General features: G+C 44.7%; 1 protein-coding gene across 4 annotated transcripts; it reads left to right on the top strand.

Annotated features, from left to right (window-relative positions):
- The first annotated feature begins 612 nt into the window (after nt 1-612).
- On the top strand, nt 613-15,616 carry VEZF1 (vascular endothelial zinc finger 1). 4 transcript variants are annotated; one of them, XM_072940170.1, is made up of 6 exons: nt 613-888; nt 5,655-6,349; nt 7,104-7,167; nt 8,272-8,473; nt 9,585-9,740; nt 12,796-15,616. In XM_072940170.1, exons 1-6 carry the CDS (start codon nt 856-858, stop codon nt 13,221-13,223), a joined length of 1,578 nt encoding a protein of 525 aa, XP_072796271.1. In that variant the 5' UTR covers nt 613-855; the 3' UTR covers nt 13,224-15,616. The 4 variants fall into 4 exon arrangements, with proteins under 4 accessions (XP_072796271.1, XP_072796272.1, XP_072796273.1 ...); XM_072940171.1 differs by having other exon boundaries at nt 616-888; nt 8,290-8,473; XM_072940172.1 differs by lacking the exon at nt 613-888 and adding an exon at nt 3,331-3,726.
- Nucleotides 15,617-24,485: the final 8,869 nt, after the last annotated feature.

Below are 24,485 nucleotides of genomic sequence, written 5' to 3'. Positions count from 1 at the left end.
GTTCAGGGGGAGAGGATGGGGAAGCTCAGCCCTTTACCCAAGAATAACCCAGCAATGACATCTCTACGCGTGGGAAGTGTTTCCCTCCGCACAGGGAGGATCTGAGGCTGCACCCCAGTGGGATTCCCTGCTTGAGTTGGAAGGCCGCTCAGAGTTAGATGCATATCGTAGCACGAACGCGGAAGGTTTCGCTGGGATGAAATAGCTGAGCCGAGAGACGCTCCAAGTCGAAGGGGCTTTCCCCAATCTGGAGGTGGGGGTTGTGCTGCGCATAAGGGACTGAAGACCCGGGTGACCGCCGTGGCCTATGCCTTCCGCTCAGGGTATGATAGGGACGCGATGCTGCTGGGCACCAGGTTTGAGTCACGGGAGCCGGCCCCGCCGTGCCCAGCGAGCCGGCGCCAGACCCTGGCGTCCTCCATCTTCTCTCCTGAGCTCCCCCTGCTCCAGCTGCCTGAGCCACGGACCGCAGCACCACACACCCCCGCGGGGGGGGACGCCGCGCCCCATCCCCGCCCCCGGCCCCACCCCAGCCCCCCCGCGGGGACCCTGACCCCACCGCCAGCGGGCACTGGCTGAGCTCCGAGGCGGCGAGCCGGCCGCGAAGACGCCCGGGAGGGGTCCGGGCCACTGGGGGCGGCGGCGGCCGGGTCGGGGCTCCCCCCCCGCCCGCGCTCGCCGCGGCGGTGGTGCGTCCCGGAGGTTACCGGAAGTGGCCGCGCTCGGCGCTGCCATGTTGAGGAGCCGCCGTTGCCGCTGCCGCCGCCGCCGCCGCCGCTTTGTTGTCGCCTCCTCCGGCTGAGGAGGCTCCCCGAGCGGGGGGAGTGGGGAGGAGGGGGGTCGGCCGCCGCAGCCATGGAGGCCAACTGGACCGCGTTCCTGTTCCAGGTACTGGGGGCCCCCCCGGGGGGGCACGGGGGGGACAGGGGGGCCGGGCCCCGGGCTGGCGGGCGGGCGGGCGGGCGCTCCTCCCCTCCCTCCCGGCTCCGCTCTCCGGCCCGGCCTTAATCCCCCTTTGTTTTTCCGCCCGCCCGCCCGCCCCGCCGGAGCGGGGCTGCTGAGGTGAAAGGAGGCGGCCTCACGGGGTGCGGGGGAGAGAGCAGGCCTCGGGGTGAACCCCGGGCCCCCCCAGCACACACACGCACACGCACACACCCTTCCCTCCCGCCCTGAAGGGGAAGGGAGGAGGCCAGTCGCTGTCACCACCCGCGGCCCAGAGAAAGGAGGGCGCCGGGCCGCTGGATAGCGCGGTCCGCTTGGCCACGGCGCGCCGGGCCCGGGCCCGCACCGTGGGGTGAGGGGGGTCCCTGGGTCTTAGTTCCCCCCCACTTCATCCATCTTTCGCTCGCTCTCCGTCCTTTTCACCTCCCTCTCCTCTTTTTGTGTGTGTGCGTGTTGACTTTCTGACCCCCCCATCCCCGCGAGTAGCGAGTGTCCCTGGGCTCCCCGCCACTCCCCCTTCCCGCCGCCCCCCCATGTTTACCCAGTTGGGGGGGTGTTAAGAATGTGTATACTCTCCCCAAACTTTTTCACCGGATTTATGTTTTTTCTTTCCCAAGCCTCTGCCGAGCCTTGGCAGCTGACACCCTCTCCCTCTGTCCAGCTCTCCCGCCGTCCCATTCAGCCCGGGGAATCCCCTGGCCGGGCCGGGCAAAGGGGGGCACGGGGGCGGCCGGGACTCCGGGAGGCCCCACCTTCTCCCGGGGCGCCTTTCTCTCTCGTCCCACCTCGAACGTTTCCTCCAACCAAGTGGGGGAGACGGCAAGTGGAGAGAGCAAACAAAGTCCGCTTACAAAGCCCCCAGATGAGTCATTCATGGGGTGTTGGTCTTCACTTTTTGGAAGAAACTTGAAGGTGACTGTAGCCGATACGCTGGCAGTCCTCTTGCCCGCCCACTTTAGGAGGGGACCCCTATTTAGAAGACCGAGAACTTTTTTTTTTCTTCCTCTGCTTCGTTTCTTTGCAAACGAACCAGTTAGTGGGCAGTAGTGATGAGCTCACGGGGAAACTTCGGAACCAGAGGAGGTTAGGAAGCTCGTCACTTTAAGTGCATTCTTCCCGCCTCTCTCAGTTATTTTCCTTCTTTGAATAACTTCGTGAAATCCCAAACGCGTAGCTTGGGCGCTTGAGATCTTTTGGAGCTAACCAGGAACGGATGCAGAATTTTCAAATAATCCTCCCAGCCACTGGACCTATCCCAGTGGAGTTAATAAAGGGAGTTGGTTAATTCAAACACTGCCTATTTCGTAGGGGTGGTTTATTATTTTAAAACATATTCTTTCAAATGTGAGTAATTTGATTTTCAAGTAATTGTTGGAATATATTCGGGCTTCTTAAAATTGAATATATTCAAAAGTACAGAATTCACTGACTTGCCCTTTTTTCATTCTGAGCTAGTATTGTGCTTTGATGAGCTTGATAATGTGATAAGTCAACTTAAAAATGCTGGAAAAGATGTGGTATATAACTAACTAGCATCCAGGTTGGTGTAAAGGTGGCAAATGCCCTCTCTAGAAAACGCTTTCAAATGGTCATTTTAAAATATGGAATTAATGGGCCAGTGAGGTGATTTTCACATGAGGGATGATTTAGATTTACCATATTAAACGTGTTCTCTATAAACTTCATGGAGATTGAAAAAAATGAGAGTTCTTTATATGAGGGAAAAACCTGTAACTAATTTTTGGGAAACTAGCTAAAAAATCTTTTGGAATACTTTTATTACTTCTTTCCTGGATAAAGCAAATGCCAAGCATTTATTGACCAACTTTTTAATTAGATTTTTATATTATTCAATTTTTTTCAGCTACTAAAATCTTTTTTTCCACCTGATGGAGAAGTGTGAAAGCTAATATTTGATCCTGGGTTTGGCAATGTGTGCAGTGAAAATTGTTGGAAAATTTATAATTTAGAGCCGAGGACAGTTGAATGGGTAAAGAGAATATTTCAGTCTTTTCTCTGGAAAGGTATGAATAGACTTACTCAGTTCCAGTTTTAAGTAGTTTTCACTGGGGAAATAGAGAGTTAAAGTCTCTCATTTGTTTTCTGGAGCATCCCATTGAGTTTATATTTTAAAACAGTTTAATACCTGCTTGCTTTCCAAGTAACCTGGTGGAAAGTGAAAGCCATAGCTGTTAAAATGTTTGATGGATGATTCTCCTAACAGGACATTCAAGATATGACTCACTGATGCTAATTTCTTTCAGTACAAAATCTTGTATCCTCTGGCACTGGAGATTTCATGGTGCCATATCCTACCACCCTGGGTGATGAAATAACATTTCTGTTTTATTTTTGTTTCTTGCCGTCCCCATAAAAAGGAAAGCTTGGGCAGGGTTTAAAAAAAAAAAAAAGAGCCTTGTAATTGAAAGAGATGGGAGATAAAATTAAAACTTTGTTTTGATGATGCTAGTCAAATAAAAGTCTACCCAGAAGTTATATATTTTTAAAAATCACTTAACTGAAGGCAGGCAATGGTTGTTATTTTACTCTGTCTCTCCCCCAGAGAACACGTTGGGGAAACCCAGTTCCCCTCTTAGAAGGCTTCATATAGAAGTGTGGGGATCCTAGGAATCCTCAGAAAGTGATTCCCGTAGTGGTCGAGGCCTCCTACAGCATTTCACCCAAGAAGCAGGGACCTGGTGTGACCCTCGTGTGAGAGTGAGCTTCAGCAATGCTGTAAAAATACTTTATGTTGCCACAGACATCTGAATTGGTAAAATGGCAGTAAGTGCTTTTAGTACTCCATCGAACTAATGGTTGTTTAGAATTGAAAAATGCCTCTAAACACTATAAGTTTGAACTTTGTCCAGAAGATTTGTGTTCCCTATTATCTGATCTGTTAGCCTTTGAAATTGTATATCTTGAGCTATCTTCAGCTATTAACTGTTTGTATACTGTATGGAAACTTGGGTGTCCTACAGCCAGGTTGGAAAGGGGGTTAGATCAGAGTCCAAATTCTATAAAGTTTCTACCAATGTTACTCGGGTAGCGCCTGATAGTTCCAGGAGCTCCATAAATTAAATTAAAAGTGGACTGTAATTCAGTGTGAGCACTAAGTCCAGAAAGATACTCATAAGTAAGCATACAATTTCTATGAGTACTTCCAGGACTCAAAGGGAGATTCAGTCAGAATTATTACATTGCAAGTGGTAATTCTGGATACCACGCCTCCTAATGATTTGGGGGAGTCTGGTTCCAGGCTTAGCTGTTTTAGCTGTTGTCCTGCCATCAAGTAAACATCGAGCAACGTGTAGTAGATGTTTTTGTCTGTTGGGGACGGGGGGAGGGGAGGCTCTGTGTGAGTGTGTCTGTCTCCATGTTTTTTTTCTCCTTAATAGAGTTAACTGCAGGTCTTACGATTATACAGTGAGAAGGGTAAAAAAGTGTCTAGAGCATCTAAGATGATGGGATAGACCCTTCCTAGGACATTGTATGCTTAAAATATTTGGAACTCTTACCTCTGAGTGCCTGTATCCTTTTAGGATTACAAAACTCAAGCACAGGAGCTTGGGCTCACTGTCAAGAGTTTCAAAAATAATGTCGATCAAGTACAACATATTAGGAAGAACTATTTCAGGAATTTTTTCCCCATCATTTCCTAAATGTTTATCAGTATGGAGGTGTGGAGAATTTTGGAAGAATCAAAAAACCAAGAGAGTAACTCCTCATAAATACCAAGAACCCGATCCACAGTGAAATTTTGGTTTCAGTGCAGCTAAAGAAAATTTCCAGGCAGTGGCCAGCCCCCAATTTTGCAGTGGAGCAGCACATTATAACAGCAAATGTCTGATACTTTAATGAAATCTACAACTGCTGGAAGAAGATGGAAATGAAAGGAATTTTAATAATTTATAGTTTATTTCCTCTTACTAGTCTGTCTGAGAGAGTTGAGGGTTTGAACAGCTAGTGGTGCTAAAGGATACAGACTTTAGTGTAAGAGTACATGAACTGAGAAACAACGGGCAGGTGTTCTGCTGTGAGCTGCCTTCACAAATGCCTTCCAGGTTGATTAATTGCAGGTTTCATTTCAATCAAATCTTCAGTAGGGTTAAGTGAAAACTTTCAAAGTAAACTTAAGAACTGGCATATGTATTCAGAGAACTAGATTCTTTTTGTCACTTAGCAACAGCCTCTTTCCTCAGTCACTAACAGTTTTCTGATGGAAAGGGAGAGACACAATGCATTACTTTTTCTAGGTAAAGTAGACAAGTAGATGACTACTTGTATATATGTGTTTGTGTGTGAGTGTGTTTTGTGCATTAGTGTTATAAGGTACTGTTAAATACTTAAGTCTGGAGGGTAATTTTTTGACAGGTTATTTAAACTTGGTTTTGGCACTGACAGACTAATGCAGAGTGATTTCATCAGCTGCTGTGTCCCTTATGAACCAGGGCGGTGTGTAGTTTATTCAGCTGTTTGAAAGCAAGATCACTGTCAGCAACGTATTTGCTAAAGTTTTGTGTCTGTGCAGTGATTTTAATGCTTTGTATTGGGAGCTCTGAGAGTACCTAGGTGATTGCTGGATCTCTGCTGCAGAGAGTAGCTTGTAGGCTCTTTGATTGTTTGTTCTGGTCTCTGTTGTCTGAAGCATGTTGAATTTTGAAGGTCGTTGTGAGAGGCTGAGTTTCTGAAGTGTAAATGTTTGGTTTTAGGCCCATGAAGCCTCCCATCACCAACAGCAGGCAGCACAGAACAGCTTGCTGCCCCTCCTGAGCTCTGCTGTGGAGCCCCCTGATCAGAAACCATTGCTTCCAATACCAATAACTCAGAAACCTCAGGCTGCTCCAGAAACATTAAAGGATGCCATTGGGATTAAAAAAGAAAAACCCAAAACTTCCTTTGTGTGCACTTACTGCAGTAAAGCTTTCAGGGACAGCTATCACCTGAGGCGCCACGAGTCCTGCCACACAGGCATCAAGTTGGTGTCCCGGCCAAAGAAAACCCCCACCACAGTGGTTCCCCTTATCTCCACCATCGCTGGGGACAGCAGCCGAACTTCGTTGGTCTCCACCATTGCAGGCATCTTGTCAACAGTCACTACATCTTCCTCGGGCACCAACCCCAGCAGCAGTGCCAGCACCACAGCTATGCCCGTGACGCAGTCTGTCAAGAAACCCAGTAAGCCTGTCAAGAAGAACCATGCTTGTGAGATGTGTGGGAAGGCCTTCCGAGATGTGTACCACCTCAATCGGCACAAGCTCTCCCATTCGGACGAAAAGCCTTTCGAGTGTCCTATTTGTAATCAGCGCTTCAAGAGGAAGGACCGGATGACTTACCATGTGAGGTCTCATGAAGGAGGCATCACCAAACCCTATACTTGCAGTGTTTGTGGGAAAGGCTTCTCGAGGTACTGCATTTTGCTTTGCTTTTTTCCATTATGGTTTCAGTGCGATCTCTGTGTAATCTAAAAGGTTTATGTGAGAATAGGTATGTGCAGGCTTGTGTTGTTAGAGGAGATTGGTGACAGATGAAGTATTATACCTTCAGGTCTAATTTCAGTTTGGTGTGGTTGACAAGTGGTGACGTAGTGATTAACTTATTTCATTTAAAGAGTACCTTGATGGACTCAGGCCTTCATTTGGCACATCAGTACTTCTTATCAAAGCTGCAAAACCATCGGTTTTCAATTCAGTTGGGTGACTAGACATGAGGTTCACTGCACAAAACAAAGAAACATATCCTGAAAGTTGGCATGACCTTGGATACTCTTGAAGTTTTTAAGAGAACATTTTTCCACTTTTCTGTGGTTACTAACATTTCACTAATTTTCATTTTTAAAAGCCTTTTAAAGTTAATATAGTACAAGTTGTCTCTGGCAAGTGTTAGGACTTTACTTTGGGTATTTTGTCCTTGTAAAGAATACAGACCTAATATGGTTTGATGTTGACTAGGAGAGAAAATTAACAGGTAAAGGACTAAGACTTTTGATTATGGTAAGAGAGGTAAGGAGACTTGCACGGGGGGCGGGGGAGTTGGTAATTCTGCTAGCTTTCTTTAAAATGTCCCCCACCCAAATCTGCCAAGCATGTAAACATCACAGTAAGTAGCATTTCTCTGTGTGTGTTCCATTACATCTTCTCTTGAAACTCTCTCTTTCACAGGCCTGACCACTTAAGCTGTCACGTAAAACATGTCCATTCAACAGAAAGACCCTTCAAATGCCAAGTAAGAGTTAAAATGACTTATCCTTAGTGTAGCACTTAATGCACATTATCCAGAAGATCTGAGCCAATCAAATCTCACCGTTTTTAAATAGTCTTAAAATCACTGACTTGAATAAATGTGGTCCATTTGAATTCTAGTTTTATAAAATATAAATGACAGCTTCTGTTTCTGTGAGGCAAGATCATTTGAAAATGTAAATATGCTGTTTTTGTGAAGCTACATTTCCGTTTCCTTGGGCAACAGTATTTATTGTTATATAAAAAAACATTTATTGTCTTTGCAAAGGTCGCTGTGTATTTGAAATGAATAAACAAATGAAATGCTTTAAATTAATTTCTGGGCTGATGGTTGAGGTTGTTTTAAATGCAGTAGAAGAAAGTATGAATTTTCTCCCAAATGTTATCACTTACTGGATTTTTCTCTGATATTGGCAAATTGGAGCATTTTCCAGTTGTTTAAAAATCTACTCGTGTTAATGATTTTATTTTATATAAGTTGTGATATTGAAAATGTTAAGAAAAAAATGTTAAGAATCTTGCTAAAGCAAATGACTGTTTTAGGCATCAGTAATTCTGGTTTGTTGCTGAAAATCTTTTTGTGCTCCTTGTAGTTAAATTTGTTAATGACTGATTTTATTAAGTAAATGATTTGAATTCTAAGAAAAATTCAGTTGGAGGAAGGAAGCTAGTGTCACTTAGTAAGTACCTACTATGTGTGAGGCCTTGGGCCAGACTCTTAATCCACCAATAATTTTGTGAGGTAGGTATTATTGTCCTCATTACAGATGAAGAAAAAAATTCAGACAGGTTAGCTAACTTGCTCAGTATCACACTGTTTAGTGACTGAGGGAGCTGGATTTAAATCCAGGTTTAAATGACTCTGAAGCTCACATCTTTTCACTACTCTGTTGATATTTTTTTTCTCCCCCCCCAAATTTGTAAGAGTCTAAAATTCACCAAATGTTTTGTTAAGAGTACAGTTCTAGGTGACACATGCCATGAAAATTCAGCTAATTCAGTCTGCTTGCTGACATGGATAGGTTAATACCTAGAATATAACGTACTTTAAAATGAGTAGAACAGGATAGTCTATATTTAAAAAAAGTTTTCCTCCCTCATGCAGACGTGCACTGCTGCCTTTGCCACCAAAGACAGACTGCGGACACACATGGTGCGCCACGAAGGCAAGGTATCCTGTAACATCTGCGGAAAGCTCCTGAGTGCAGCATACATCACCAGCCACTTAAAGACGCACGGGCAGAGCCAAAGCATCAACTGTAATACATGTAAACAAGGCATCAGTAAAAGTAGGTGACACTTCAATTTTTTTTTTTTCATTTTGGATTGACAGAATCTAGATGTTTTTATAATATATTGAAGGTATTTTTCCCTTGTGTTCTCAGGACTATATTAATGTTCATTTTATGTGTTTCCTACAGTATGCAGACATGCATCGAAAGAGAGTGTATATTAATTTGGAAATACACTTTACATGCATGTTTGCAGACGGTATTGATAAATTCTCCACTGATTTTGCTTTTAATCTTGTACTTGGCTACTAATAACACCCATGTTAAAAGAGCACATTTTCCCTGCAGCTATTTTTCAATCTGTCTCTTCTTCTATGGGGTTTGAATTAAAAGCTCTAGTGTGTTAGAATTGTGACAACAGAAGGCTACTAGGAAGCTGCGTCTCCTGCCAGGCAGTTTGAATTGTTTTTATTTAATGTTAGGAAGATTCTCAAGCTCAAGTGCCACCGAACTCCTGATTGTGTTAATAACATGTCCTTAATAACCTAAGGATAAAAGCAGTGTTAAATAAGCTTACTTTTCAAACCCAAATCTACAGAGAAATAGGATATCATATCCATTTGAAGTATTAAATGTTTTGCTTACCATAAATTCTAAGTTGAAGGTAGACTATCCACGGGCTTGTGGATAAAGTTCATCACTTGTGTTTACCCAGGTGTTTTGTTTAAGATCTCCCCTACCACCAGAAAAAAGTGTAATCTCTCATTTTTGCTTCTTTGTCTAGCGTGTCAGACTTCATACAAATTTACTTTTAGTGTACATTGTTGTGGTCAAGTAACCAGGTATATGTTGGATACTTCGATGAGCATTAATTATTCTGTGCTAAAATTACCCAAGTTCCATTCTAAAAGACACTTGCTTTTTAATGTAGCAAAGAATTCTTTTCTTTATTACATTGGTTTTCCCTAGTCCTAGATTTTTAAAATTTACCTAGTTGACCAATATAGACAGAAGCAGCAAACAAGATGCATTGTAGTAAAAACTATCCAGTCAAATGATAACAATCAGAGGGGTGTGAGGAGTCAGAGTATCTGAAGTTTCGGATTTTGAAAAGATAGCTGCACTTTTTCAAGGTAAATGGAGTGTTTCTGGTTTGTCTTGGGGGCAGCATGCATGAGCGAGGAGACCAGCAGCCAGAAGCAACAGCAGCAGCAGCAGCAACAGCAGCAGCAGCAGCAGCAGCAGCAGCACGTGAGCAGCTGGCCGGGGAAGCAGGTGGAGACACTGAGGCTGTGGGAAGAAGCTGTCAAAGCAAGGAAGAAAGGTAAGACGAGGCTGCCAGCGCTCCGCGCATGGCTGGAGGAGTGCGTCCCTGCGGTACGCTAAGTGGGCAACGTCACAGCCACCGCGAGGAGAGCACTTTGTGGAGATACTGTATATGCTGGGAAACACCTGGTAAAGTTATTGGCAACAAAGCTTCCAAGCTTCCAGATAAATTTTTTTACTAGGAAATAAAAATTCTCTGTATTTCTTGTCATGTTGTTTCTCTTGGTTTACTTTTTTGTTACAAATTTGGAGCCAGATCTGGCCCTTTGCTCAGTATGCCCAGAGTCCCTTTTTTATGCTTATCTTTGTGTCAGCCTCCATGCATTAAGGGCTCTTTTTTCCTTTGTTTCTAAAATACTCCCACTTTCAGAGGTAGGTGAACTTATCGTTGTGTGTATAAAAGTTCATTTTCTTACAACTGCTGTTTTCTGCTCTTTAGTGTTCTTCCTGAATTGTCTTCTTTATTACATGTTTCAGACTTCGTAATGCTGATGCCTTTTCTCTTGGTCTCACCCTTAATCTCATTCAGTCTGTCACTGGGGCTGGCATTAGCTTAACATGTATGTATGTCAGTTGTTAGTGACTTGACTGTAATTGTTATTAAAATTGAGAATGGTTTGTTTTTCTCTCACATACATCCTATAAAGAATCAGTTGGTATATCAGTTTTCAAAACAGCTTTTTAACTTACTAATTGTAGCTTTGGCTTCTGGACTCTTGTGCAGCCATTTCAGTTAAATCATTTTGACAGTGTATCATCAGCCACAGGACAGATTTCCTAAATTCCATTTTTCCTCCCTCACCCCTGTCATGTCTTACTGTTTACTTTAAATGTATACGGAATCCTCTGCATGTAGACTCTGCTGTAATACCTCTGCTGTGTAGTTCCTTCCGTTCTGTGCTTTCATGTAGCGTGACTGTTCCCTTCCTCAGATCCCTTCCAAACATCCCGGACTTGGATAGAGATAAAAGGAATAGCACTCTTTTCATATACATCTGGCACTGGAGGTAAAGAGTGCAGCAGTTCAGATAGGCTTCCCCCTCTGCCTCAGGTGCTGCTTATTCCTGTCTTCCAAATGATTATTTGTCATTATTTTGACAGAATGTTTTGTATCAGGAGTAGGGGTGGAGAAATGAGGGGTAGGAGAGAAATATTTATATGTGTTTATAGGCTATGATAATTGCATAGTGAGTTGAAAGCATATTATGAAGGATGTTTTACTTAAGAAGTAAAAGTACTTAAGTTACAGAAAAGAGTAAGGTTAGATTAAAAAGAAAACGTGGGAGGAGAGGTGGGGAGATGGCACATGGGAGAGCGAAAACTCATTTGGTGGAAGCAATATTTTTAGCAATGCTACCATCACCTCGAAAGTGAGTTGGTTTTCTCCCTCATTCTCTTTTTTTCTGCACCCTTCTGTTTGGTATTGTATTTCAGTGTGCTTGCACAATAAGTCTCAGTTGTTCAACTCATCTTCTGACCCCCATGAAACAAAATGCTATTGTATTCCCATTTGTAGCGTGGATCTCTTTGGAAACGATCTCTGATGTTAGAAACTCATGTTAGTAAATACCACATTTGTGGGGAGAAGAGACTCCTGACCTGAAAACCTGAACTTAAATCAGCACGTCCCTGTTAAATATGGGGCTTAAATAAGGTAACCTAAGTTTCCAAACCTGGATGACAATCATATCATCACCTCAGGAGCTTTTTAAAAATACGGATTTCCCAGGTTCCGTCTAAATCTCAGGATTGAATTTTCTGGGAAGCCATTAAAAAAAAAAAATCCCCCTGGATAAATGATTTTGATCATCAGCCAGGTTTGGGAGTCCCTGATGTGGAGCATGGAGTAATGCTGAGGTTCCATCATATTGATCAAGAAAGGGCTGCTCATCGACTCGGGTCCACCTGAGGTGATTTGACCCATGTGTGGCTTGTGTGCAACCCTCTTATCTTTATGTCTCAAATGCATTTTTTCGTTTTGACACCAGGTCACAGCCAGCACCCTCATCTGTCTTGTTACTGCTCTTTTCTGACACACCAGCAGGTGGTGCTGAATTTTGTTGAGGGGTGGGCTTGGGGGGGGGTCACCTCTGAGGGAAGTTTCCTTAAGAAGTGCCCAGGCTTTGTTGATAACAAGGACCCAGGTCCCCCCAGCTCACTGCCAGCTCTCCTAGCCTGGTTAGTCCTGCTTGGTATGGTTGGTGGTGTGTGTAATATGTGCAGTTAAATGACAGGCATAAAGTATGTGATTATGTCAGCATCAGAAAGGGAAAAAGAAGCGGGAGTTGGGAGAAGAACGTGAAACTACGAGGGACGCATATTCTTTCTTAATGTAGTTAAGAAACAACCACAAACAACAGAATTATTTAACTGAAATGATTTTCGTAAGACTGAAATAAGCAGATGATACTAAAATAGCTTGTTTATTAATCCCTGCTTAATGGATTTTTAAAACCTTAACAGAATATGGCTTCACCTCTGAGAAGGCTTTAGAATACATAGCACGGAGGACACACATCTTTCTGCTAGTTACCGTGTGCCTTCTGAGAAGACTTTTCTGATTATCTGTTATTGTGTGACCGTCGGCCCCGCTCTGTGTAAACAGGTCTGCTCGCCTGGCTTTCAGATGCTTAGCTCTTCCCGGGAAAGTCTTTAGAACTCAGAGGAACTCCGTGAAGTGGTAGTGAGAGTACTTAGCCCTACATGATATCTCTGCCCCCCAGAGTGCCTTGCAGAAATTAACTGATGTTCCCAGCCTCACTGTGAGGTAGGTGAGTAAATCCAAACTCGAAACCAGAAGCACCCAGGCTAAACAAGTTGCCTAAGTCCTCGTGGGAGGCAAAGCATCAGAGAAGACATCCGCTCTCATGCTGGGATTCCTGGTCCCCAGTCTTGTGCTTAGAAGGATCCTCCCTTCTTGTTGACCACGGGGTAGAAAACTGTAATTTAATTTATTAAATGTTTGTCCTTTTTAATTAAAAGAAGTTGATTCAGAAACTGAATTGTGTTCACTGTTTTGAGAGTCTAAAGGCCCTTTTGTCTTCTTATTTTAGAAGCTGCTAACCTGTGCCAAACCTCCACGGCTGCTACGACACCTGTGACTCTCACTACTCCATTCAATATAACGTCCTCTGTGTCGTCTGGGACTATGTCAAACCCAGTCACAGTGGCAGCTGCAATGAGCATGAGAAGTCCAGTAAATGTTTCAAGTGCAGTTAATATAACCAGCCCAATGAACATAGGGCACCCTGTAACTATAACCAGTCCATTATCCATGACCTCTCCTTTAACACTCACTACCCCAGTCAACCTCCCCACCCCCGTCACTGCTCCAGTGAATATAGCACACCCTGTCACGATCACATCTCCGATGAACCTGCCCACGCCTATGACGTTAGCCGCCCCTCTCAATATAGCAATGAGGCCTGTAGAGAGCATGCCTTTCTTACCCCAAGCTTTGCCTACATCACCACCTTGGTAAACAGTATTATAAAGTCAAAATATGGGTTAAAGTAAATATTTACCAGCAACTTACTTTTAGTTTATTAAAGCAAAAAGTAAACCATGAAATTGGGAGATTTCATTACATTAGTTAAAAAATAGTGTAGTAGCATTTTTCTCCAATTTGGCTGGGATTGTTCAAAGTAGGGTGTGTATGTCACTTATCACTGGACCACTTTAGTTTAATCAGAAATTCCTTTTAGCTGACAGCATTGCTTAAACAGGATAGTAGTTGGCAAGATGAAATGCCCAAATTAAAACCAATCATAAAAAAGCAAAACCCATTTCAAAATAAGAAAAATAAGCATTTCTGTTTCTAATCCCAAGAAATCAGTTTATTCTAAACACTAGCAGAGCTCCTCTCCCCATATGGTCAAGGTGGGTGGCTGATTTTAACCTGAAGTTCTAACTCCACAGATTGAGAGCTAGTGTAGAATTGTCTGTTTATTGTTTTTATGAGTAAATACACGCATTGTCATAATAAAATGCATTTCAGAGAATATGCATTTTACCTTTGGGAATATGTTAATTTCAGGCAGCATTCCCTATGGGAAAGGTGATACCAGCTCTGATATGCAAAGCATATGGTAATTTATCATTCTAACGTCAACATATAATAGGGATTGTGACCTGATATTTGGAGATGTAAATATTGCTCAGCATACTAATCCTGATGGAATATAGCATTGTAGTTGACTTTTTTAAAAAATTAAAAAAAAAAAACCAAAATATACAAATAGTGTTTTGGTAAGAAAAGGCCGCAGCTGACAGGAGAAGTCAAGTGTGCGGACAGGCCGACTCCAGCAGACAGAGGCCGTGGGACTCCTATTCAGGAGCCGAGGAGTGCTTTGGAACAGTTGAAATATATTGCTTTAAATTGGAAGACGCTGGAGGCACTGGGATGTAATATGCCCCTCTCTCTCCCAATCAGAGCCTGTTGATGTTTCAACAGGGAAAGATGTGTTAGTTGCTCACTAGAGTTTATGTCTTATATTAAATTGTATACAGTTTTTATTCTAACCACTAACTAGGTAGTATGCCCCTTCAGAACAAGCAGAGTGTATCTTTTTTAAATTTCTCCTTCCATTTCTTAATCTAAGTATTGTGCAGATTTGTTCAACTTTGTAAATATGGACATCACTTTTTTTTTCCTTTGAAAAAAACACTTGTATCCGCTTTGTGGGGTTTTCAGGGAGAAAGCTGTCTGCACTCCCTGCAGACACCCAGCAATGATAGTGCACGTTAAGACATGTGCTTTTTATTTCTTAGCAGGATGTTTTATCTCTGTACATAAAGTAGAAACCAAAAGCTAGGGAAACAGATACTCTACGCCATCATGCCACACATTTAATGTTTTTAAAGCATCGTGTTTTTTAAAAAACAATACTAAAACCAAGACGCTGTGATTTTTTTTTTAAGTTGCAATTATGTTTTTGGTTTTTTCTTTTTTAATCTTGCAGTTAAGAGAAATGGAAATTAGTTGTGTTAATCTTGCAGAATGTTTGCAGGACTGACTGTCAAACTGGATGACTTCCATTTATACCCCACTGTGTCAGTTCAAGCATCAAAATACCTTGCGTCTGAGGCAGACTTCCTACATCAGGGACAGGTATCTGTGTGTCATTATACAAAATAGTTCGAGGGGGTTCAACTACATAGTAAAAAATAAAATAAATAGTACTTAGTGTAAAATAATTTTATAAATGATCTTTTTGTACTTTAGGACATTAAATTGTACAACTTTTGTATATATAAAAGCTTAGGAACTTTCTGTTTAGCAGGAAGGCAACACATTCCTACACTTTTAATGTATATGTTTGTTATAATGTCCATGTAAACATGCCCTATGTTTGTGCCTTTTAATTAGTTTGTCTCAATAAACAAAATGTAGAGAAAAACATGTAGCTATGACTTTGTTACAACTGCTCTTATCCACAGTACCAAGATGGTTTGTTCTTGATATGTAGAGCATTGTGTGTGGACTACTGGAAGGACTTGCGTACGGAAGGCCCGGGCATGGCCCTGCTGAGGCCTGGACTGGGCAGGCAGTGGCCACGTTTGGAGGAAGCCCACATTTCCTGGTGTGCAGCCCCAGGACCAGGTTCTGGCTCTGCCTGCTGGGCCGGTTGTCTCTCTGTGGCTGGGCTGCCAGTCACACCCTTCATGATTGGGACAGCCCAGCCTTCCTCCACAGTGGCCCAAGGAGCCGTCCTCAGTGGGGGCAGGTGTGGGCCCTACCCCCAGGCTAGAGTGTGGCCGTCAGAACCCTGAAAGTATTAGTTCTTTAAAAAAAAAAAAGATATATACTAGAAATGATTGTTTTATCAATTCATTGTATAATAAACAGGAGTGAGACTTCATTGTATGACTTCAGTTAAAATGCTATTTTGTATGCATTCTTGATTCACTTAAGAAGCTTGTCTGCAATAACAAAGCCACGTCGTGTCTTTTGGGAGGGAGAGAGTTGGCAGGATGAGGGTGGCAGTGGGCCACTGAAGGGGGGTGCGCCAAGTAGGTTGTGTGGTAAAATTCTCCTGTGTCTTGGAACTGGAATTGAGTTTTGATGCTGATGAACTGATTCAACCAAGTGTTGAAGGCACGACGGCCACCGCTCATGGAAAAGCAGAGAGTTTATTTTTCCCTTCTGGTTGTAACCTGGTTGAGAGCTTCCCCTTTATCAGATCGGCAGCTAAACAGCTGTACTAGATAATCCTCAAATCCGACATCCAGCCTGTTATGCTGTAGGGCTCGTTGCTCGGCCTGCATTTGCCTTTTATTGTGTATCCGTTTCCCTCCTAAGGTGTGCTCCTAAACGAAGGTTTCTGTGTAAGCAGATGATTTTTCCTGTCAATACCAGCACTGTATTACTAACATGCAAAAACTGCAGATTTATTTTGACAAATTAAAGTTAACCGGTCACAAATGTTATGATGGATTGCTTAATACCTCAGAAGCTTCACCAGTTCACTGTGATGACAGAGAAATTTTTGAAGCACTGCTTCTCCAGGTGTACACATCTTGGTATTGGGCTGGAGAGAGAGAGCGAGGGACTAATGTCAGGCTGGCTTGTATTGAGATACCACTGAGAAGGGAGGGTGGAAGTGCACCAGACAGGCTGCAGGAAGACAAGGACCCCACCAGTCAGCTTGAGTGAAGTCCAGAGAAGATGAGTTTAAAATATTTCTTTTCATACCCTAAACCCAGTTTCTTTACTTGAAAAGTCTGGGTCCCCTACCCATTTGGATTCACTAGCTGTCTACTGAATACCAACAAGGTACCAGGCACCGCTAGGCACTGAAGGGCATATAAAGGTGATGAAGAAGACATGGTTGCTGCCTCCAAGGAGGCTGTTAAGAGAGAGATGACAAGTACCCAAGTAACAGTATCACCAAACAGCAAATCAAGATGGATCTGACACTTCATTTAAAGAAAAAATTTGGATACCTACATCTGTTTTACATAAGAATTGAGGCTTTCCAAACTTCCTCTGATAGTTGCTTTAGTCTCTTTATTGGCTCAGTGAAAACAGCTGGAGGAGGAGTTCCTTATGTTGTTTCTGTCTGAGAATGGGAAGTGTTACTTCACCGAGTTGCTGCTTAATCTTACCGTCCTGGCTGTCCAGGTGTCTCCACTCTTCTCGAGGGGCCCTGCAGTTAATCCTCTCTGGAGAGACCTGGGTTGGGGATGTAGAGGGGATAGCCGAGGTTTCCCCTGTAATGTCCTCAAGGATTGTTGGACTACAAGACAGTCCAGTGTGTTCATGGACTGGTAATCACTTTCCCCTCCCCGGCCTAATAAATCTGGCCTGCAGTCTTGTCCTCTCCATTTCTTCCTTAAAGACTTGCAGCCTGAAAGAATGCCATTTGTCCCCATTTGGGCCTATAAATCGCCCACAGCTGATCTGACCCTGGCAGATTACTGGATAATCTCCCGCTGTCTTGTGAAAGTAGCAGGGCAGGCAGATCAGTGTGTAATGGTTCAGGGCTGAATACTGACTGGGTTTGTGCACTGATCTGGACTCCACCTTCTCTTGGCTGCTCACTTTTGGGCAATGAAGGCTCATGTTGTTCCCAAGAAAGGAATGGAGGGAGGGTCAGGAGCTCTGCATTGGTTCTTTGTGTGATCTAGCCCTCCCCTAGGATCAGTCCATCAAGGGTTGGCTAGTTAGCTGTCCCCTTCCCAAGACAGGAACTTGACCCAGATCTTGGCCCTGGACCATGGGGATGAAGAATACTTCCCTTTACAAAAACTGGCCTGTCATGGTAAGGGGATGGATTTTCACACTTGAGATTCGGTATCACCACTGACTTGCATCATCATCTCAGGATTTTTCTTCATCCCTGATGATCTTTAAGTTGATATCCCACCTCCTTCCCAACACCTAAATATCTCTGAAGAGTACACAGAATAAGAATTTTAAGATCACTATTCTTACGGGAGTGAATCCTTTCTGATGTATGTAACTGCCAACTGTGCAGGAAGAATTCTCTGGGGGTGTTTTTGTAAATTCACATTGTTTATGGAGTTCTCTCAAAGTGAAGTCCACCTGCGTTTGGCTGCATCAGCCCCTTCACCCCAGTGTCATTTCCCCCTAAATACAGCTACAAAGAGCTTGGGCAAGAATTACTAGGCTGAAGATGGACGTTTGAGGACAGCGTTCTGTTCTGCCTGTGAGCTATTCCTTTGGCACAGCAGCTGGAGAGAACGAGGAGACCAAGGGGGAACGGAAGGGACATGCCCGTCCAGTGACTGGTCCAGCAGGTCTGTCGGCAGTCAGTGCCCAGGTCCAAGGCTGGGAGCAGATTATACCTGACCCTCATGGACCAGGGCCAATTCTAGAGTCTGCTCACAGAGAGAGGAACCATCCTCGGAGACTGGGACAAGAAGCTAATTCTTTGTTAACCTTAGGGGTCGATTGGCAGTCACCAAAGCCACGGTTCTTACAGAGTCAGCCTAAATCCACTCAGAGATCTGGCTTGAAGGAGGCTGGATCTCCAAGGCCCTTGCTCATGAGCCAAGAAATTCCTAGCTTTGTTAATGGTGGGAAAAGAGCCAAAGAGAAATCAGCTTTGTTCATAAGGGGAGAGAGAGAAGGAAAAGGGAGAGCCTGAATATTAGAAAGGGGCCCAGGGAGTGGGGGAAGGGAGATTTTGGAGAAAGTGTCCTTGTGCTCCCTGCGGTGTAATCCCCACCCTGACCCCCTCCCCTCTCCAGGCATCTGCCCTGGGCTGGACATGATTGCTCAGAGGACTTTGAGTCACACTGCTAGTCCCAGGCAGCTATGATGATTTTAGCTGGAGGAACAGGCAAGATTCGGGTGATTAGCAGGGAATCCCGCCTGGGTGGGCACCCCTGAGCCACTTCCAGCTGAGGAGGTAGGGAGGGGTCCCCCTTCCTGGAATCCCAGAGCTTCATCCCAAGAGACTAGGCCCTGACTCCAGGGTGGCCTGTCCCACACAAGGGAAGTTCTGCCACTCTGCCAACACCAGAAGCTCTGTGGCTGTTCAGGATGTCTGAGGGAGAGGAATGGGTCGAGAGTGGAGTTGTGAAAAGAGAGAGGAAGGAGAGAGAATCTTGCTATATTCTGTTTCTTAGGCCTAGAATGTCCTGCCACAAGCAACCCTTTATCTATTGTGAGCCCGTAGATACCCTGCAAAGGCTAATTTAAATGTTGCTCCCTCTGAAACCTTTCCTGTAACTTTTAGGCAGTTGGTTCATTCCTCCTTAGTGGAACAGAAGGAGCTGGGAGATACCCAAATAAAGTGGAGGTAGTCCAGGGCTCCCCAGGAGGGAGCCTAGTTCCTGAGTTTGACAGTAGATTCCAAATGTTTTGCCACATCCCCTAGATCTCTGGTTCCAATTTAGTGGGACCATGGCAGCCTGTTGCTGACTTTCCCTTGTATCAATGTGTCCCAAATGGAAGCCTGAAACAAGGTACAAGCACCAAGGTAGGAAACAGCAGCAAGGTAAGTGAGGCCCCCAGAAGATCCAGAGCAGGACGAGCCCTAGCATAAAGGGCAGTCGGGAGGTGCTGTAACACAGAGTTGCAGTTAAGAGCAGAGGCTTGCAATCTGACATGCCTGGGGTGTAAATCCAGGCTGTGTCAGTTGGAGCTGTGTGACCTTGGGCAAGATATGTAACCTCTCTGGCTTCAGTTTCCTCAACTGTAAGTAAGGATGATAATAGTTCCAACCTAGTAAAGTATTAAAGATCTAATTCATGTAAGGGCTTAGCACAGAGCCTGGTATAGAGGAAAGAACCTCAAATTCAATGTACCCCACCTCCACCTGGTCCTCCTATATCCTATCCAGTAATAGCAACATCAGTTCGCTCAGAGGCACCAACTGCATTCTCCAAAAGAGCAACGAACCTGATTGCCACCTCAGACGCTGAGATTTTGAGATTTGGCATCCAACATGGGAACCAGAGCCTCATCTCGGGAATGGGAGTTAGATGGGAGACACATCTGAACAGCAGCTAATTGAAGGCTGCTGGATACATGGCAGGGAGGGTTCAGGTTACACTGAGGGAATAATCTCCAGACTAGGAGACCTGCATGTTCCAGAGTAGTCGTTCCATCTCACGCCATTCCCCCTACGTGCACTATATCCAGAGACGGTGTCTGTTGTGCAGTTTCCCTCTGCAATCTCACCATTCTGACAATAAGAGTTCTTATAGCTTGTTGCTAGCCTGGCACAGGCCTGAACTCCTTCTTTCCCAAGAGGAAAGGGAGCGCCACCACCTACCCAGGCAGGATGTGAGAGAAAAGCCTGACATCCTTAGACTCCTGAATCAACCCTCATCAGCTCCACCTGCTCTCTTGGAGGCGTCAAGGGCTCATGGCTGAAAGAGAGGAGTTCTGCAGAGCGCGCGGCAAATGTGAGTTTTGCCAGGGCTGGATCAGTCAACCTACTGTGGTTCCCAAACTGCCAGGCCTAGCATCCGATGCCCTCCACCATTTAGCCTAATCTACTTTGCCAGCCTCCTCCCCGCGATTTCCCCGGGGGTAGACTAGCTTTAGAGCGGCGCTGGTGAGGAGCCGTCGCAAACAACCAACCCTGGACAGGTCGGCCCCTCACCCCGACTAGAGCATTGCCGAGCCGGGATTGGTCGACGTCTCTGGTGTTCTGTGTTCTGATTGGTCGGATGAGGGAGCTCATTCACAGAGAGCATTGCTCCCCTCCTGCTGAAGTTCCTCCACTCTGCACAATAGTTGTACGCAGTCTACGTAAATAGATAAAATAAGTTCTGTGATGTGCCTCCCAATATGGTGTTGGCCCCCTGAAGGAGGACCGAATCTGTCGGTGTATTGCATCCCATTTCCAGATCACACATGGGCCCGTGAATGGGGAGAGGCCGGTGGGAAGCCGCAGCCGGGCTGCGTTTTGCCTCTCCGCAGCGAGGCCACGGTTTATCCTGGAATGCTATTTGATCGGTTAGCTTTTCAGAAGACCCACTTTTCCAGCATCGGTCCTTTCTATCATTTACACTTATATCTCACACTTTCTTGCCTGCTGTCATGTTGTTCCCACACAGTAGGAATGCCTTTCCTTCTCAGTCACTTTTTTGTTTGGTTTGTTTTGTTATTGTGATTAAGTAGTCCTGCTCACTAGGCGCCTCTGGAGAAAAGCTGATTGCAGGTCTTGGGCTGGGAAAACACAAAGCCTGGAACAGTTTGAAAAATTTTTATTTGGAAATAATTTCAAACTTACAAAAAGTTGCAAAAATGAGAACAGTACAAGAAACACCCATATACTCTTTACCTAGATCCACCTAATTGCTAACATTTTATCCTTTACTTAATCACATTTGGGCTCTAATTTTTTTTTCTGAACCATTTCAGGATTTTATACATCATGGACCTTACCCCTAAATACTTTGGTGTGTATTTCCTAGAAATAGAGATAAGCTCTTACACCACAGTCCAGTTATTAACCTTATATATTTACACTTATATAACACTTTTATTTAATCTACCACCCATATTCCAATTTTGCCAGTTTATCTGATTATGTCCTTGACAGCATCTCCCCTCCAGGACAAGTTCTAGTCTAGGGTCAGGTGTTGCATTTAGTGGTCCTGTCTCTTTAGTCTCCTTAGATCTGCACCATTTACATAGCTGCCTTTTAAAAACCATTACAGACCCCTGCCTTTATAAAAAACAGAACATTCTTCATTTTGTGTTTGTTTCCCTATGATTAAATTGAGGTTAGTTATGCATTCTCAGCTGAAATACTGCTAAGGCAACATGTCCTCAGGATAGCATATCTAAAGGCACATGATGGCCCACTGTCCCTCACAGGTGATAATAATTTAGATCACCCAGTCACGACATTGCCTTGTTTCTCCATCGTATAATTACTGTTTTTGCTTTTGCAACTAATAAGAAGTCTGAGGGGAAACACTTTAAGACCATTCAAATAGCCTGCTCCTTATCAAAATTTCCCCCTAGATTCTTTTTTTTTCCCAAGGGGGAGGTAATTAGGTTTGTTTGTTTATTTATTTGGTTTTTTGATGGAGGTACTGGGATTGAACCCAGGACCTCGTGGATGCTAAGCATGTACTCTACCACTTTTATACCCCCGCCCCTAGCATCCATTGATAGTCTGATGCAGTCTTTCCTATGATGGTGGAAACATCTCTTTGCACAAGAAAGTTGGGATGGGACTGTATCAAAGAAGATGGGAATGTAGCAAAAGAACACAGGAGCCAGCAAATGGCCAAATCCGGAACAATCTAAGCATCAAAATAAATAATGGTAATAATAAATCACAAGCTATGGAAGGAAAGTAAATCCATAAATCCATTTACATAAGTAAATGAATTAGTTTATCCTCCTGCTCCTTTAAACTCAGTTCAGCCTTCTGGTGAACCAGTCCTGCAGTGGTAGCTGTGCCCTGCCTCTGCTGTTACACTGGCTGCTCCACTCCTCCGACCAGCCACCCTCATCCGACACTTCCCTGCCTAGGGAACAGAGCTGAACTGAGCCTGGGCTCTACCTTCCCACTCACCCCAAAGAGAGTAGGCCTTGCAGGCTCAAGTGCGGGGCCTGGGCTGGGGGTCTGAACCCCAGGAACCCAATCCTGTCATAGCCTGAGGGGCTCAGCCCTGCCTTGGGGACAGGTTTCTGTTTTCCCTTTAAAAGAGACATCTGGTAAGTGAAATCTCCCTCAAAGACATCGCTTAGCCCTCAAGGGTCCGCCACTCACCATGCTGGAACTAGCAGGGGTATAATCCCAGGGAGGCTCTCCCACTGAAGAATCTGACATTTTTGCCATTTCCACTAGTGCCCAGAGCCCAGCTCAGGAGCTGAGGAGGTAGCGCCAGCTTCCCCTCCTTCCTTCCTCGGCCATTTACTGGTGCAGCAGAGGGCCCCTCCCTCCAAGAGCGAAGGAGCCCTCCCCAGGACACCAAGGCCCAGAGGCCCCTCCATCTGCAGCCCTGCTCCCCAAGCTCCATCCACTCTGGAATACTCATCCTGCCCCACCCCCTCCCTCCTCTACTGATCTTCATCACTGGAGGGAATCAGACCTGAACATCTGGAGGAAATTGATCACAGGCAGGCCTCCTGGGAATTGAAAGAATGACAGTACATAAAACAGGCATCATTCATTTAGCGCATTTGCGTGATGAGAAGCAGACTTTGCAGCCAGAACACCTGAGTTCCTATCCTGGCTCTGAGAAGGAAGGAGGGCAACTCTCTCTGCTGCCTCAGTTTCCTAATCTGTAAACAGGGCCTAAAGGTAAATACCTAGCACAGAGGCACTGAGGAGTAAAGGAGTTGACAATGTAAATATAACTGGCATATCGTTAGCATTCTGGGTTAGCTGTTACAATTATTGTCATTGTTACCTCCAGGGATATAGGGAGGTGCATGGGCTCTGAGTCACATGCTGGGTGTGTCTCGGTTCTATCACTTATTGTTGGACCTGGAAACACTTTTGACCTCCCTGGGTCTCAGTTTCCACATCTGTAAAATAGAAATGGTAATAATGCCTGCCCCCGAGGGCTTTTCTGAAGACTAAATGAACTAAAATGGGCAAAAGTGCTTGAAACAGGGACATATTGTCAATGTTCAAGAAAATGTGTCATTTATTATTATTTTTAATCAAGTGAGGAGAAAGGAGATACTCTTACCATTTTAGAGATGAAGAAACCAAGACTCAGAGAGGTTAAAGTGGTTCACCCAAGGTCACTTAGCTGGTGAACAGGGTCCTCGGGGGCTTACTTGTACCCTGGTCTGACTGGCACGAAGGTCTGGGCGCTTAGCCACTCTCCTCAGGCGGGTTAGGAGAAAGAAGGAATCTGCTGCTCCAAGCAGAGATTGAACTTCTAGCCTCTGTGAAATTTTTGTAGCAAATGCTTAACCCCAGGCCAACTTTCCCCACAATCTGGTCCTGGTACGGGACTGGGAGCCCTCCCTGCCTCAGCTCCTGGTATTGCCAGGAAAATCAAAGCAAATGTTAGTATTCTATTGTAAATTTCAAGCTTATGCCTGGATCACACTCCTCCGTGGATTCCTGAGTGTGCTGTTCGGGCCCACTCCCGGTCACACTCTCCTCCCCTTTCAGCTTCATCTCGCTGTGTCCCCCGCCACCCACCCTGCGCTCTGACCACAGTGGAGATTCACATCCAAATCTGCCTCCACACTCCCACCTCAGTGCCTCGCTTAGCTGCACCCCCAGAGAGCAATGCCTTTATCCCCAGTTAACATCTTTTTCATCTCTCAAGGCATCGCTCAAAAGCCAGCTCTTCAAAGGTGCCCTCTCTGACCTCTCCTCCTTGAGAATTAACCACTTCCTTCCTGGGGAGCCCCAGAGCCCTCTGCTCACACCTTGACTTTAGGAAGTGTCATACTCAGCCTTGTATTATTTTGCTCCACATCCACCTTCCCCTAGACTTGGGGGGAGGGACTATTATTGCTCATTTTTGGGGTCTCAGTATGGGGACACGAGAGGTCAAGAAAAATGGTCCTGGAACTGGACTGAAACAGCCAAAGTTAGACGTAATTATGGAGGGAAGTTCCTTATGCTTAACTTTTCCTCCTTCCACTCACACATAATGATGTTGAAGGCTACAATATTTATGATTATAAAGGAAATTTGGAAAATCTGAGAAAATACTGGTAACACAGTAAAAGTTATCAATAAAACCCTCAGCCAACAATTGTTAACACGTTGGCCTATTTTCTTCTCTGTTTACAACTAAATGAAAAGAACTAAATAGGTTCACGTTGCATATA

Source organism: Vicugna pacos, chromosome 16 (assembly GCF_048564905.1).
Source record: "Vicugna pacos chromosome 16, VicPac4, whole genome shotgun sequence".
Taxonomy (NCBI): domain Eukaryota; kingdom Metazoa; phylum Chordata; class Mammalia; order Artiodactyla; family Camelidae; genus Vicugna; species Vicugna pacos.
The sequence above is the reverse complement of the archived record's forward strand: the minus strand, read 5'-3'. Positions and strand labels throughout refer to the sequence as shown.